This window comes from Scomber japonicus, chromosome 21 (assembly GCF_027409825.1).
Source record: "Scomber japonicus isolate fScoJap1 chromosome 21, fScoJap1.pri, whole genome shotgun sequence".
Classification (NCBI taxonomy): Eukaryota; Metazoa; Chordata; class Actinopteri; order Scombriformes; family Scombridae; genus Scomber; species Scomber japonicus.
In genome coordinates, this window is record NC_070598.1 from 17,567,110 (window position 1) to 17,582,826 (window position 15,717).

At 37.1% G+C, this 15,717-nt stretch overlaps 1 protein-coding gene and 1 long non-coding RNA gene across 2 annotated transcripts; both read right to left on the reverse strand.

Moving 5' to 3' along the window:
- Positions 1-895: 895 nt before the first annotated feature.
- Positions 896-12,047, reverse strand: LOC128382346 (B-cell receptor CD22-like). Its single transcript, XM_053342344.1, has 10 exons — positions 11,947-12,047; positions 9,591-9,666; positions 8,955-9,338; positions 8,094-8,399; positions 7,732-7,989; positions 2,194-2,499; positions 1,832-2,089; positions 1,648-1,714; positions 1,478-1,529; positions 896-1,105 (listed from the first exon to the last, which is right to left on the reverse strand). Exons 1-10 carry the CDS (start codon positions 11,959-11,961, stop codon positions 896-898), a joined length of 1,932 nt encoding a protein of 643 aa, XP_053198319.1. The 5' UTR covers positions 11,962-12,047.
- A 2,507-nt stretch (positions 12,048-14,554) lies between these two features.
- LOC128382201 (uncharacterized) lies at positions 14,555-15,318 on the reverse strand. The gene is made up of 3 exons (XR_008323699.1): positions 15,270-15,318; positions 15,100-15,151; positions 14,555-14,728 (listed from the first exon to the last, which is right to left on the reverse strand). It is a non-coding gene; the product is annotated as an uncharacterized LOC128382201 (long non-coding RNA).
- Between the last annotated feature and the right edge of the window lie 399 nt (positions 15,319-15,717).

Sequence of the window (15,717 nt, forward strand, 5' to 3'; positions counted from 1 at the left end):
TCTCTTTGTTTAACATACACCAAGGAAGATATTATAAATTCATTTTAAGAACATGATTTTCTTTTTTACAATATTAGACATGTTGATGTGTGAAATGTTAGGATCAACCAATTTAACTGCAAATTTTAGAAGGTGGTTGAATTAATGTGTTTTTATTCAGGAAACAAAGCCGTTTTGTCATCTTTAATGTAAACTAATCAAAACACAAATAAATGTATGATGAGAATGGTTGTACAATATATATCATGTAGAAGGAATTATTTAAAAAAAGGTATTTTAAATATACAACATTTATTTTTAAGAGCATGAAAAAAGAAGTTTGTAAAAGTGCACATGGACAGAGCAGAGAGGATCATTGTGTCCTAAAATACTTCACACCTTGTTACAAACAAGTCATCTCATCAGGTGGTCAGCTCTGTGCTCCAGAGAAACAGAGGGGTCGAAATGTGAGTTAAAAAGTTAGCAGTAGAAAAGGTAGCAGTAAAAATGAATAAAACACTCAAAATATTTTCTTCATGTAAGTGACTAAAGGTAAAATAGAGAGGAGAGGTTAAAAACAAAACACACCCAGCACAAAGTGAACAGAATGATTTTTCACTTTTTAAAATATCACAAAACAAAATGACACAGAAACAACTTATGGTTCAATCTAATCTTGTTCTACGCTGCTGCTGTGTGTGCTGAACTGCTTCTGGTGTCACGTTCACTGTATTTCTTTAGACTTGTTCCCTATTTGGAGCTTTTATCTGTGAACAGTGAAAATGGTCCATCAAGGTTTCAGTATCTGTTCCTGACATAAAATAACCTGTATGAATGCATGAATGAATAAAAAATAAAGTTATGTTTATATGAATTACTCTAAAGTGTAATCTGTCTTTAAACAACAAAACAACTCTCATGTCTTCTTCACTTGAGCATACAGCTCCTCTGGGCCGTCAGCAGTCTGTGGCGTGGACACTTTGACCTGTTCATACACAATATCCTGCTGCTCTCTGCTGGCCTGCACTGAGTCAGAGGACTGTCCAGGTCTCTGCTTGGAGAAGTTGATCTCTCCATAATGGATCCCTTCTTCTGTTTTAGCTAGCTCTTCTTCATCTGTTTGACTCTGCAAAACAAAGTAACCAAAAAACAGTTGTTAGAAGCATCAGGTGGAGCTTTAACCTCTCAATGTCACCTCTTTGTCTCACTCAGCTCCCCCTGATAGACTGTAAAGATCACAATAAACTGTTTTCACAGCAGTGAAACATTGTATGTTGTTTCAAGAAATTGTGGACTCATTTGGGTTAAACCTTCCACCAAAGCAGCCTGAAAAGAGGAAGCTTATTGAGTTTGTGGTGTTACTTCACATTTAACACAGTTACTTATGTTCCCCACACAGATGTGTGAAATGACCTGGATGAACTCATGTTGTGAACCTTTTTAAAAAAATCACTATAAAAAGTGCAGTAATGTAAAATAATGTTTAGTATTTTCCTACCTCAGTCTGTTGTGGATGTGTCGACTTAAACCACTTGAGAAACATGAGAGTGCTGTACAATAACACAAAACCACATGAATGAAAAATCTAGATTGAAACTGAACTATGATTATTCAGATTAAAGAGCCTGAAACTGAGTCATGATAGCTGCTATAATTTGTGATACTCACCACACACTGACAACCAGGAAGATGAGTATGATGATCCCAATGATTCCTCCAAGATCTAGCCCCTGTGCTTTTGGGGGAAGAAAAACAATATAAATGTGATGACATATGAAGTTGTTGGAGCCTTTGCTCAATTCCCACTTTTCATCAATTAAAGTAACTTGGATCAGTACATTCCTGCATTTACCTTTAATAGTCAGATGGATCTTTGATGACGACTGATTACCAACATCATTTGTGGCCACACAGTAATAAATTCCTCCATCTGTCACATTGAAGCTGTAAAAGTCTCCTTCAGATACTTTCATGTGTCCATCTTTGTTGATCTTGAACCAGGTGAAGTTGGCGGCAGGCTTGGCTCTGCTGGACCAGGTCAGGTTCACCCAGCTACCTGGTGACACCAAACCTGATGGACTGATCATTGCTGAGGTGTCTTTAGGAGCATCTGAGGAAAATGTGACAGATTATTGTTATTCATTAAAAATCAGCTGATATCTCATGAATCATCATGTGCTGACAGGATCCAATAACAAACTCTGGTTGTCTTACATGGAACACTGAGAGTCACTTTTCTCTCTGCTGACTTAACATTTTGTCCTTCATTCACAGAGTAGTTGGAAGAACAGGTGATGGTGTATCCATCGTGCTTGTCAGACAGAGTGATGGTCTTCTGGATTTTAGTGGTAAAGGTTCGATCTGTGTTCTCCTCTATTGTGTTGTGAGCGTCTTGTTGGAGATTCCAGGTGAGTTTAGGAGGGGAGTGTGGACAGGGAGTGAAAGCTGAGCAGGTTATAGTGACAGACTCCTTCTCCTTCTGCTCACCTGAGATTTCAATTGTGGGGCTCGGAGGAGAATCTGTGTTTAAAATCAAAAAGACTTTACACCACATTACAGTGTTATTTTTTTTCAGCTAAAATAAAAATAATTTAATCTTTCATCCTAAATTGTACCTATTTGAAATAAAGCACATTGAGTATTGTCCACATTCATTGAGACAGTGACTGTCAGAATCAGCAATTTAATCAAACTAAGACTAATTTTGTCCTTGAGTGAATATGGAGGAATGAAAATAACTTAACTGATTTCCTTTTTCAAGCAAAAACAGTAAATGACTAAAATGTGGGGACTTTTACTGTATAGTTGTGCAGAAAATATTAATTAAGTTTATTTTCAAACTAATAATTATTCAGGTATTATTCAGCTGTGAGTCAGAACCAATGACTGTGGGACCATGGTGTTTGCTGTTCGACCAAAGCTGCAACTAATTTCTTTTTTATTTTAAACAATGATATGAGTGAAAAAACAAAACTATCTTACCTGTGATCGTTATATTAAGAGGATCACAAACAGCTGTTGCCTTGTATGGCTCGTTCTCAATTCTGAAGAAGTATATGTCTGTATATGTTGTGTTTAAATTGGAAAATAGAGTGGTGCAGTTTTTCTCTTTCAGGTTTCCAGTAATGTTCATTGGATATGTGTTAACAGCCTGATTACTGTTGAAAATCACATTGCTTTTATGATAATTTTTCAGCCATATTCCAATTGTTTCTCTGCTGCCACTTAATTTTTCTGCTTCTCCAGCACTAAAGTTACACGGGATTTGCAAACAAGATCCACTCAGTGCTTCCATCTTCAGTGGTGCAGTGATGAAGAGGTGTGATTTTTCAGAACAAGCATCCAAAGCACCTGTGAGATCAGATCATCATTAACATAAAGTAGAAAAATCTCCATGATGAGATGGTTCATGATACAATAAATACACTTCAGCAGCTGTATGTTGCATGTTTTTCTGTCTTGTAACAATTTTAAAATAAAACGTTGAACTTTGCAGTCAGGATGTGAACAGTTGTAAGAAGTAGCTGATCTTTCTGCTTTGTTTCAGACTGTAAATGATTTGAGTAATGTCTCCAAATAAAAGTGAGTGAACAAACAGCTCACCTGGAAGAAAGAAGACACTCAGTAACATGTTGACTGTCAACATATTTGTAGACAGGACTGCCATCAATCTCATCACCTGGATTTACAAACACAACAATGCAGGATTTATTTTCTACTTTAAATCATGTTATGTAGTTTTTATTAATCATACAACTTATTTTCAACCAGATTATCCACAAACTCACACATTTAAAAAAACAGATATGTACATCTTCAGATCTACATTATTGACTATAATATATAATGTGAATTATTACTGACATCAAAGTAGTGAGATTATGGTCTCTGTTAATGGTAAAATGATCAGCAACCTCTATTTAATTAGATACGAAACAAAACACACTAAAATATTACATGAAATATTTTCCACTTCAATTCACGAAAAATAACAAAATAATAAATATTTGCTGGGGTAAAAGGCTAAGAAGGTCTTACCCAACGAGTCGCAGAGCAGCAGTAAAATCCTTTAACTGATGATCTCATGATAAAATTGTCCAGTTTATTAAACTGAGCTGTCGTGCAACAGACCAACTAACCAACTTCCTTTTAGCGTTTGCAGTTTAAAACTGAGTCGACTTCCTGTGTTTGAAGACATACAGATCAAGTCCATTTGGTTTTGTGGTAAAGCTGCTGCAGATCAGCTGACCTGAGTGATATGAATATTTAACAGTTAGAATTTGTTTTTTTTAACAATATCTTTATTGACTTTTTTATCACACAAAAAACAAAATAAAAACAAAATAATTTAAATGAATAATTAACAGATGATATATTTACTTCATGTATTTGTGAGATAATCTCAGTGATGAAAATACTTTTTTCACTGTGCATGTTTTTATTTGTGTTATTAGGGTTAGGGCACGTTTATCTTTGAATAAGTTATTTTGTGAATCATTTCAGAATATAATGTTTACAGAGTCAACATAGTGCTGGATGACACATTAAATCATCTACACAGCTACACACATTTTCTCATAATTTAAATGTTTTAATCATTCTTTTAAGATTTTGTTGGCATAGACACCTTTATTTATCAGTAGACCGACAGGAAACATGGGAGAGTGAGGGGGGTGTGACATGCAGCAAAGGACCTCTGATCAGGATTCGAACCCAAACATTGCACTAAAAAGTGCAATGTGACTTTGGAGAAATACCTTCACACTAATCAATACTGTCTCTCTTTCAGTCTACAACTCAACAAAAGATCAAAAATGTTGAAACTAATTGATGTTTTATGACAAGTTGACGTTGAAACAGTATTTTAGGTGGTTGACACAACAAACTCTCACTGAATATCACATCGTTGGTGCTCACTGGGACAGAACTAAATATTTTTTTGTTAGAACTGAGTTTCAGGGCTCTGACAGCAAATATTCTACCCCCTGTACTTTTCAGCTGGGACTCTGGAACAGAGAAAAGACCTCCGCTGAGGATCTCAAAATACATACCTACACATTCAGCACTAAGAGGTCAGAGAAATATCTGGGAGAGAGGCTGTGAAGAACCTTAACAGTGATCAGTAGGATCTTAAAATGAATTGTAAAACATACTGGGAGCCAGTGTAAAGAGGCTAAACCAGGAGGGATGTGATCACATCTCTTTGTTCTGGTTAAAAGCCTGACAGATGAGTTCTGTTCAATCTGGAGTCCATCAATAGATTTTTGGTTCAGACAAGTAAAAATGCTGTTGTAATAATCTAGACGTGATGAGATAAAAGCATTTAAAATTGCCTATGTGTCTTTAAAAGTAAAGATTGGTCATATTTTTCAAATGTTTATAAGATGATAAAAACAAGACTGCACAAGTTTATTGGTGTGCTGCTTAAAGCTTAAATTACTGTCAAATAAAATGCCAGGCTTGAAATGTTCCACTAGGGACCAGCAGATGGCACAATTTGCTTTTCCATGTGCTGAGACATGAAGGATCTCTGTTTAGTTTGAGTTCAGCTGAAGGAAATTGTTTGGCATCCAGTCTTTGACATTGCAAAGGCAGGGTGTGTGGATATAATGGGCAGGTACATATGTGTGTCATCAGCATAAAAATGGATAGAAACACCATATCTTTGAATAATCTGAAAAAAATGACTGAATTAATGAGGGAATGGGGAACAGGTGACTAGACACAAGTGCAGACTGGGAGTGATTTGCTGAGAAAGACAATCATAGCAGGGCAGGGCTAACAAGGAGATGCAGGGTAGCTGTGAAGGTAGAAGTGTGGAGGGAAAAGCAGAATAGAGACAAACACACCCACATCATTCTCAGAGAGACTATGAAGCAGAGAATACACACCAGATCAACCAATAAAAAACAAAGTAACAATTCAGTCCTTCCAAAAAGTCCAACTTGAAATAATCCCCCTTCTTCACAGTCCAAAAACAGTCTGAGAGCATCTGGTGGACAAAAGCAATCAAGGAAAACAAAGACAAACTCAAGAGTTACAACCATAGCATCAACTTCCCTCTTCAGCTGAACTTCTCTTAGTGTGACCTCAGAGACTAAAATATTGCACACAAACACTTTAAATGCAGCTGACGTCCTCTGAGGAAGGAAGTCAGATCCTGTAATAACTTAAGTCTTCAAATGACAAATTCACTTTAAAGAACACAACTCATTGTAAGCTGGTATGCATAATCGGTTTTATTATTTACATGTACATAATAAATCACATGAATCATAATAATGAAACAATTGATCATCTGAATATATAACAATTGTATGTTGTTTGGTGTGTGTTGTGTGTGTGTGTGTGTGTGGGGGGGTGCTGTACAAGTCACATGTAAAAATAAGTCATCTGCAGCTTTTTTAAGTCTGTGTCTAAACATGTAACACAAACGATAGAATAAGTGATAAATACGTTTTTCTGCTTAACACTGCATTGAATTACTAATGTATCATATACATGCTTTAATTGTCTTTTTGATATATTGAAACATTACAAAATGCAAATAAAGAATAAGCATATAATACAGAATAGACAATAATGGATATCATGTAATTCCACTGATAGTGAACATGTTGTCGTCCTCTCCTTGTGGCTCATGATGACAACTCAAACACCCTGCTGACATTTTCTGCTGTGTCCTGTGGAAATGAAACAGCACAGAGACAGTGGGGTGTTAGTGATCTGTAGTGAATTTACTGCTGCTGAGAGTTTTATTCACTGTACAGCACAAAGTGACTTTTCAAAGTAATGATGCAGATGTTTAGAAGGTATAATGTTAAGATATCATTTAGTATGTTAGCATGATAACATCTGTGAGTTAGTATAATGGTTCAATAAAACAACACTTGTATTCAGAAGTAGGACAGGATAAGATATAAACAATGATTACTGAGTAGATCAGACAGCAACATACTGTAGCTGTGGGTCAGTCGATTGGGAACATTTCATGGTGGATTTTTAAAATGAAAGATTTTAAGATTATTGATATTTATTACCTTCATTGGTTTGGTGGAGCGTCTTGTTCTAAACCAACTGGAAAACAAAGAGAGAAAGTTTCATTTTAGTTCCTGCTGTGATAATAATGATCTATCTCAAACATCCAAACCACATTTAAAATCATATCAATTTATCTGTAGTTGCAAATGATCAAAAAGTTGGACTCACCACTCAAAGATGACCATTGTACTGACAAGCATTACAATTCCCACAGCCTTCACTATAATGTAGACATCAACCAATTTCTCATGACCTGTAACACAACACATGGTCACCTTCTCTTTAATGTAAAATGTTATGTTTCTAAAACATCACAAACCATCATTCCTGAGGCTGGAAGAAGAATATATTATTGTAAAAGAAGACTGTTTGAATGGAAATGTTCTGTGTAAACCACAATGTTTGGAATATGAATTTTCTCTACATTTTAACATCATAAAGGTTGAACCAACAATGTGACACCTTATTAATCTTTGTAGCAAAATTCTCTTGGCTCTCCTAACATAAGATCAGAAGTCAGGCTCTGCTGTAAAATCACACTTGGGTTGATAAGGTTTCATGATCAAGAACAGATCAGCATTGAGAATCAGTTATTCATCTGTTGCCTTGAAATCTTTTCCTTCATTCACAGAGCATCTCATAACAGATGATGTTGTGCACCCACTTCTGGAGTCCCACATTAGACTGGATTCAGTACAGTCCTGCATTTACCTTTAATAGTCAGATGGATCTCTGATGACATCTGATGACCAACATCATTTGTGGCCACACAGTAATAAATTCCTCCATCTGTCACATTGAAGCTGTAAAAGTCTCCTTCAGATACTTTCATGAGTCCATCTTTGTTGGTCTTGAACCAGATGAAGTTGGCGGCAGGCTTGGCTCTGCTGGAGCAGGTCAGGTTCACCCAGCTACCTGGTGACACCAAACCTGATGGACTGATCATTGCTGAGGTGTCTTTAGGAGCATCTGAGGAAAATGTGACAGATTATTGTTATTCATTAAAAATCAGCTGATATCTCATGAATCATCATGTGCTGACAGGATCCAATAACAAACTCTGGCTGTCTTACATGGAACACTGAGAGTCTCTTTTCCCTCTGCTGACTTAACATTGTGTCCTTCATTCACAGAGTAGATGGAAGAACAGGTGATGGTGTATCCATCGTGCTTGTCAGACAGAGTGATGGTCTTCTGGATTTTAGTGGTAAAGGTTCGATCTGTGTTCTCCTCTATTGTGTTGTGAGCGTCTTGTTGGAGATTCCAGGTGAGTTTAGGAGGGGAGTGTGGACAGGGAGTGAAAGCTGAGCAGGTTATAGTGACAGACTCCTTCTCCTTCAGCTCACCTGAGATTTCAATTGTGGGGCTCGGAGGAGAATCTGTGTTTAAAATCAAATACAGACTTTACACTATACATCCGTGTTACTTATTTTATAGCTATACTGAAAAAATGTAACATTTCATCCTAGTTTTTATCCATTGGTAAAAGCCACATTGAGTATTAAGAACATTCATTGTAACAGAGATTTTCAGAGTTATCAATTTAAGCAAACTACAACTAATTTGGTCCTTCAGTGAATATGGAGGAATGAAAATAACTTCACAGATTTCCTTTTTCAAGCAAAAACTGTAGATCACAAACATTTTGTGACTCTCACTGTAGAGTTGTGTGGACAACATTAATAAAGTTTATTTTCAAATTGATAAATATACAGGTATTATTCAGCTGTGAGTCAGGACATTCAAACCAGTGACTATTATCAGCCTGGTTTATCTCACATTTCCACACAACTGAGTTTACTTTGTAGTCTTCATCACATATTTAATATCACAGTAAGGTTAGGACCATGGTGTTTGCTGTTCAGACCAAAGCTGCATGTGATTTCCTTTTTATTCCAAACAACAATATGACTGAAAAAACAAAACTATCTTACCTGTGACTGTTATATGAAGAGGATCACAAACAGCTGTCTGCTTGAATGGCCTGTTCTCAATTCTGAAGTAGTATTTGTCTGTATATGTTGTGATTAAATAGGAAAATAGAGTGGTGCAGTTTTTCTCTTTCAGGTTTCCAGTAATTTTCATTGGATAGGTGTTATCAGTCTGACTACTGTTGAAAATCACATTTTTTGAATTTTGTTTAAAATATGGGTTATATTTAATCCATACTCCAATTGTTTCTCTGCTTCCATCAAATTCTTCTGCTACTCTAACACTAAAGTTACACGGGATTTGCAAACAAGATCCACTCAGTGCTTCCATCTTCAGTGGTGCAGTGATGAAGAGGTCTGAATGTAAGGAACAAGCATCCAAAACACCTGTGAGATCAGATCATCATTAACATAAAGTAGAAAAATCTCCATGATGAGATGGTTCATGATACAATAAATACACTTCAGCAGCTGTATGTTGCATGTTTTTCTGTCTTGTAACAATTTTAAAATAAAACATTTAACTTTGCAGTCAGGATGTGAACAGTTGTAAGAAGTAGCTGATCTTTCTGCTTTGTTTCAGACTGTAAATGATTTGAGTAATGTCTCCAAATAAAAGTGAGTGAACAAACAGCTCACCTGGAAGAAAGAAGACACTCAGTAACATGTTGACTGTCAACATATTTGTAGACAGGACTGCCATCAATCTCATCACCTGGATTTACAAACACAACAATGCAGGAATTATTATTTTTTCTTTTAATCATGTAATGGTTTTTTGCAACTTAATGCAATTTATTTTCAACCAGATTATCCACAAACTCACACATTCAAACCAGAGATGTCAATCTTCAGAACTACATTATTGACTATAATATATAATTAGGGCCCGAGCGCTGACCAGTGTGAAGCCCGATTGTAATTGCCAGGATTCTTCTCTTTATTTTTATTTTTCTTCTGACAAAGTAACGGCCTTTGACCCCCTAAACGTGCCCCTTGGCAAATGAAAAAAATTGAGCCCCTCGCCACAGATTGACATAGACAAACGAAACTCGGTACACATGTTCATCATGTCAAGATGCACCAAAAAGTCTGGGGTACCCATGACGTCACTCTAACAGGAAGTCGGCCATTTTGAATCAAGTTATTGATTTTAATGCCGATTTTTCCATCATATTTGAACAAACTAGTCCTAGAGATTTCATCCCATCCACTTCAAATTCACACAGAATCATCTTGAGACATTGGAGATGAAAAGTGATCAAAAACTTTTTTGTCCGTCATTCCTAGTTGCCGTGGTGACGTGGCGAATTTTCGATGTCTCACCATGAAATTTCAAACCCTCATAACTTGACTCCACATGGTCTGAGCTTTTCCAAATTTCAGATGCTTGTTCAGCGTCCTGGTCTGAACACATGTACAGTCTCATATTTAGTGACAGTCATAGCGCCACCTACTGGCAACAGGAAGTCACTTGCTTCCTTCTTTCACTAATTACTCCCATAATCTTAAGTATTTACACCTGAAATTGACTCAGCTGAGACATAAGACCTTGGTGATGCTACATTCTGCAACTCATGACCCATCATCAAATACTGTTGCCATGACAACACATTCAACGCCATGAAATACGATTACAGTTATCAGGGTCAAAGGATACCTCCACGGTAACAAAACTCAACACACACGTCTGGAGTGGGTTCATTTAACATCCTATATATTTCAATGGGATGGGCGTAACGAAACGGCTCAATAGCGCCCCCTTGAATATTTCAAAATTGAACCTCAGCTTTCCCAACTGACATAGAAGAATGAAATTCGGTAGGTTTACGTATCATCTCCAGACACACAAAAAGTCCAACAGGAAGTCGGCCATCTTGGGGAAAATGCTTAATTTTGGTGAGTTTTTTGGTCATTTCCAGGTCTCATATTTGAACTAACTAGTCCTAGAGATTTGATCCCATCCACTTCCCATCCACGAAACATCTTGAGACATTGGAGATGAAAAGTAATAAAAAGCTTTTACCCCCATCATTCCTGATTGCCGTGGCAACACAGCCAATTTCGATGTCTCGCCATGAAATTTCAAACCCTCATAACTTGACTCCACATGGTCTGAGCTTTTCCAAATTTCATATGCTTGTTCAGCATCCTGGTCTCAACACATGTAGGCTACAGTCTCATATTTAGTGACAGTCATTGCGCCACCTACTGGCAACAGGAAGTCACTTGCTTCAGTCTTTGACTAATTACTCCCATAATCTTAAGTATTTACACATGAAATTGACTCAGCTGAGACATAAGACCAGTTATTAGAATGTTTTTTATGACTTATTCCTGTTGGCCGTGGCTGTGCGGACAATTTTGATGCTTCGCCATAAAGAAGGAAGTCCTTATAACTCCTACAGACATTGTCCCATCTACCCCAAATTGATCACACATGTACAGGGTCCTGCCCTGAACACATCTATGCATCAATACTGTGTCAAATACACAGCGCCACCTACTGGACACAGGAAGTCAGCCTCATATGACAAACATTATCCGATTTATATGAAATTTACAGGATGTGTTCTCCACATCGTACACTACAACATGACTTATGATTAGTGGCTGTGTGTGTTACTTTGTGGCTGTTTTCTAGCTCCACATAAAGAACACAGGAAGTGATATTTCACCACTTCATGCAACGTCAAATAAAAGCCTGCGTATGAAGGCGTCTACGTGTGCGCCCTCCGACTGAGCTGCAGCCCGACATGCGTGGGGGAGAGTGAGGGCCCATTCATCGCTGCTTGCAGCTTTAATGTAAATTATTACTGACATCAAAGTAGTGAGATTATGGTCTCTATTAATGGTAAAATGATCAGCAACCTCTATTTAATAAGACACTAAGCAAAACACACTCAAATATTACAAGAAATATTTTCCACTTCAATTCACGAAGAATAACAAAATGATAAATATTTGCTGGGGTAAAAGGCTAAGAAGGTCTTACCCAACAAGTCCACATCAGAATCAGAGCAGCAGTAAAATCCTTTAACTGATGATCTCATGTGAAAATTGTCCAGTTTATTAAACTGAGCTGTCGTGCAACAGACCAACTAACCAACTTCCTTTTAGCGTTTGCAGTTTAAAAATGAGTTGACTTCCCGTGTTTGAAGACCTACAGATCAAGTCCATCTGGTTTTGTGGTCAAGCTGCTGTAGATCAGCTGACCTGAATCATATGAATATTTAACAATTAGAAACAGTTCTCACCTTTACTGCTCACATCCTGTGAGAATTTTAACCAGTTTACAGTATATGAGCAGCTCAATGCAGGTTTATATTCACTATTATGTAGAAACAATTATATAAATCACTAAAATAATGTATTCATTTGAACAGATGTATAACTTATATATATTAACTTCATGTATTAATGAGATAATCTCAGTGATGAAAATGCTTTTTCGTTTCACTTGTTTATTTGTGTTATTACAAGTTTATCATTGAATAAGTTACACAAGATATTATGTGAGTTATTTTAAAATATAATGTTTACAGAGTCACCATTGTGCTGGATGACACATTAAAACAGCATTGAGTCATCTACAAAGCTATAGACACCATTTACCCAGTTTGAACTCAATTTGCCCAAAGTGATTTAACTGTTAGTATAGTTAATGTTCATGTATCCTCTGCACAAGTCTTGAAGATTAAAAAGTAGGCTGCCAATGTCTGTTGAACCTTTGACCCCATTCATGATTACATGCAAGGCTGCTGAACTGTAGTTAACTAGCTGGTAGTGCATGCAGGAAGACTGGGAAAATGAAAGTGAGCAAGCAGTGCAACCAGAGGGACACAGACTCCTCAAAGTTTGAGCATGTGCCTCTAACATCACTTTAGTTTTGATTTTAAGGTGTCAATTGTAACCCACACAACATCAGTACAAGATATAGTTAGATTTTTCCTATGAGCAGTGGTATGGTTAGGGTTAGGGGGGTGACATGTAGCATTTTGTGTTGTGTAGCATTTTGTGCATGGGCAGAACAGATCAGGCACCCGGCACAGATTGGGTACTGTCACGGCTTTCTGCCCTGGAGTCTTCTCTTACCAAGCACTGTAGCTCTTCCCAGTCCTCTGCCCTCTTGTGGTCACACAGAGAACTGTGAACACAGACTGAAGAAGTGGAGACAGGAGTGTGTACATCCAGCTCTTAAAACATGTCAGCCCTCAGCCCACAATCCACAAATAGCCTGGTCTATTTAAAGGGTGTGTGCACATTAAGATTGTGCAGCAGCCCTCACACTGGTCCCATCCTGTCTGAATGCAGATGAATCACAGGTGTTATTCACATTGGCTGTATTTTCACTCCTGATCTATGTACACATTGGCACATTGATGGTGAGGATTACATTCTCAAATATGCATCACAGCCACCCTAGTCTGTTTAAAGGATGATGTCATTTAAAAAAAAAAAAATCTTTGTCTCAATTTTTTATGAATGTGCTCTGTAGTGTATGTAGATTAACGTACTGAGATGTTAAATTTAAAGGTAAATATGAAAGTTATTTTCATAATCACTGTAATAATTAAGTCAACATTAAATTACCTTCATATGAAACTAGTTTTCAGCAAAACCAAAATCTCTTTGTTTAACATACACCAAGGAAGATATTATAAATTCATTTTAAGAACATGATTTTCTATTTTACAATATTAGACATGTTGATGTGTTTTTATTCAGGAAACAAAGCCGTTTTGTCATCTTTAATGTAAACTAATCAAAACACAAATAAATGTATGATGAGAATGGTTGTACAATATATATCATGTAGAAGGAATGATTTAAAAAAAGGTATTTTAAATATACAACATTTATTTTTAAGAGCATGAAAAAAGAAGTTTGTAAAAGTGCACATGGACAGAGCAGAGAGGATCATTGTTTCATAAAATACTTCACACCTTGTTACAAACAAGTCATCTCATCAGGAGGTCAGCTCTGTGGTCCAGAGAAACAGAGGGGTCGAAATGTGAGTTAATAAGTTAGCAGTAGAAAAGGTAGCAGTAAAAAGGAATAAAACACTCAAATGATTTTCTTCATATAAGTGACTAAAGGTAAAATAGAGAGGAGAGGTTAAAAACAAAACACATCCAGCACAAAGTGTACAGAATGATTTTTCCCTTTTTAAAATATCACAAAACAAAATGACACAGAAACAACTTATGGTTCAATCTAATCTTGTTCTACGCTGCTGCTGTGTGTGCTGAACTGCTTCTGGTGTCACGTTCACTGGATTTCTTTAGACTTGTTCCCTATTCGGAGCTTTTATCGTATCTGAAATTTACATGACTAATAATACAACAGCTATGCTATGTCAGCACACATGTAAAGCTGCAGGATGAGGAAGTTTTGAGCTTCTCTTCATTGAACTGTGAACAGTGAAAATGTTCCATCAAGGCTTCAGTATCTGTTCCTGGCATAATATAACCTGTATGAATGCATGAATGAATAAAAAATAAAGTCATGTTTAATATGAATTACTCTAAAGTGTAATCTGTCTTTAAACAACAAAACAACTCTCATTTCTTCTTCACTTGAGCATACAGCTCCTCTGGGCCGTCAGCAGTCTGTGGCGTGGACACTTTGACCTGTTCATACACAATATCCTGCTGCTCTCTGCTGGCCTGCACTGAGTCAGAGGACTGTCCAGGTCTCTGCTTGGAGAAGTTGATCTCTCCATAATGGATCCCTTCTTCTTCTGTTTTAGCTAGCTCTTCTTCACCTGTTTGACTCTGCAAAACAAAGTAACCAAAAAACAGTTGTTAGAAGCAGCAGGTGGAGCTTTAACCTCTCAATGAACCTCTTTCTCTCACTCAGCTCCCCCTGATAGACTGTAAAGATCACAATAAACTGTTTTCACAGCAGTGAAACATTGTATGTTGTTTCAAGAAATTGTGGACTCATTTGGGTTAAACCTTCCACCAAAGCAGCCTGGAAAGAGGAAGCTTGTTGAGTTTGTGGTGTTACTTCACATTTAACACAGTTACTTATGTTCCCCACTCAGATGTGTGAAATGAACTTGATGAACTCGTGTTGTGAACCTTTTTAAAACATTCACTGTAAAAAGTGCAGTAATGTATAGTACTGTTTAGTATTTTCCTACCTCAGTCTGTTGTGGATGTGTCGACTTAAACCACTTGAGAAACATGAGAGTGCTGTACAATGACAAAAAACCACATGAATGAAAAATCTAGATTGAAACTGAACTATGATTATTCAGATTAAAGTGCCTGAAACTGAGTCATGCTAGCTGCTATAATTTGTGATACTCACCACACAGTGACAACCAGGCAGATGAGTATGATGATCCCAATGATTCCTCCAATATCTACCCCCTGGGCTTTTGGAAAAAAAACAATATAAACGTGACGACATATGAAGTTGTTGGAGCCTTTGCTCACTTCCCACTTTTCAACAATTAAAGTAACTTGGATCATTACAGTCCTGCATTTACCTTTAATAGTCAGATGGATCTCTGATGACGACTGATTACCAACATCATTTGTGGCCACACAGTAATAAACTCCTCCATCTGTCACATTGAAGCTGTAGAAGTCTCCTTCAGATACTTTCATGAGTCCATCTTTGTTGGTCTTGAACCAGATGAAGTTGGCGGCAGGCTTGGCTCTGCTGGAGCAGGTCAGGTTCACCCAGCTACCTGGTGACACCAAACCTGATGGACTGATCATTGCTGAGGTGTCTTCAGGAGCATCTGAGGAAA

Excerpts from the sequence above, each read along its gene's own strand:
- LOC128382346 (XM_053342344.1), bottom strand. Across the intron at positions 2,090-2,193 it reads AGTGACTCTCAGTGTTCCAT|ATGCTCCTAAAGACACCTCA; the intron begins GTAAGACAACCA and ends CATTTTCCTCAG. Across the intron at positions 1,530-1,647 it reads TTCCTGGTTGTCAGTGTGTG|CACTCTCATGTTTCTCAAGT; the intron begins GTGAGTATCACA and ends GTTATTGTACAG.